Source organism: Emiliania huxleyi (assembly GCF_000372725.1).
Source record: "Emiliania huxleyi CCMP1516 unplaced genomic scaffold EMIHUscaffold_10363, whole genome shotgun sequence".
Taxonomy (NCBI): domain Eukaryota; phylum Haptophyta; order Isochrysidales; family Noelaerhabdaceae; genus Emiliania; species Emiliania huxleyi.
In genome coordinates, this window is record NW_005202200.1 from 1 (window position 1) to 1108 (window position 1108).

At 68.2% G+C, this 1108-nt stretch overlaps 1 protein-coding gene across 1 annotated transcript; it reads right to left on the minus strand.

Annotated features, from left to right (window-relative positions):
* Nucleotides 1–509: 509 nt before the first annotated feature.
* EMIHUDRAFT_374574 (hypothetical protein) lies at nt 510–1067 on the minus strand (the record flags this gene model as incomplete). Its single annotated transcript, XM_005792983.1, has 1 exon — nt 510–1067. A coding segment is annotated over one exon (558 nt), but the record flags the coding sequence as incomplete, so codon positions are not given.
* Between the last annotated feature and the right edge of the window lie 41 nt (nt 1068–1108).

The window sequence follows — 1108 nt, forward strand, 5'->3', positions numbered from 1 at the left end:
CGAGGCAATGCAGACCGAGGACGACGACGAGGACGCCGACCGCTCCGAGGAGTATTCCGACGACGACGGGAGGGCGTCCGACTTGTAGCTGGCCTCACCCATATCTTACCCTCTGCCCCCCCCCTCCTGCTACCCCCCAGGCTAGATGGAGTAGTCACAGATAGCCCCACACAGCCCCTTACCCCGGGTACTACCCCTTCACCCTCGCCTCGCTGTGTTTCTGAACACGTAGACGACCACGCTGTGGGGGTTGTGTTATAGGAGTAGGAGTGGGGTGCAGGTTGCTCACCCACGGCACCGGGCCGGTGCTTGCACTTTGAATGCCGTGGGGCTCCTGCCCGTGTCCGGGCGTGGAGATGCGAGGGTCGCCCCCCCTTGCCCCACCACTTTGTGTGTGTGGAGACGTTTACCTTACCTTACCTTAGCTTACCTCATGATAGCCGATCCGCATGGACCAAGATCATACGCGCGGCGCCAAGCGCCACGCCGCGCGCGAAAGCAAGCCCCTATCACTGCGCCTCGCGCGCGATGGCGAAACCCAAGACGCAGTGGCCAAAGTCGAGCGCCGCGATGCCGTTCGTGGCTCCTGCCGAGTCGAGGTGGTACCGCTCGTGGATCTCGTAGATCGAGAGGATGAGGAGCGCCGCCCGCGCGCGGGCCGCCGCGGGGAAGAGCGAGTGGCTTGCCGGCGACCACGGCGCCGCCGCCCGCCGAACCAGCGCCGCCGCCTCGCCCTCGCTGCCCGCGGCGCGCCGCAGCGGCGTCGGCTCGCCCTCATGCAGGCTTGCGCCGCTGCGCAGGAGGGAGGTGGCGCGGGCGGCGGTGAGGGTCTCAAGGTGCGCGAGCGGCGTCCAGCCGCGGCTGGCGACCAGCCAAGCGGCGAGGTCGGTGTGGCCTTGGCTGTTTGCGGCCTCCTCGGGCGTGCCGAAGGGCGTAGCGGCGCGGGAGGCGCCGTAGGAGGAGAGGAGCTTGGCGACCTCGAGGTGGCCCTCCTGGCACGCGGAGAACAGCGGCGTGGCACCGTTGTCCTTGGCTTGGTTGACCGCCGCGCCAGCCTCGAAGAGCAGCTGCACGCACTCGGTCAGCGTCGGGAACTTTAGCCTGGAGT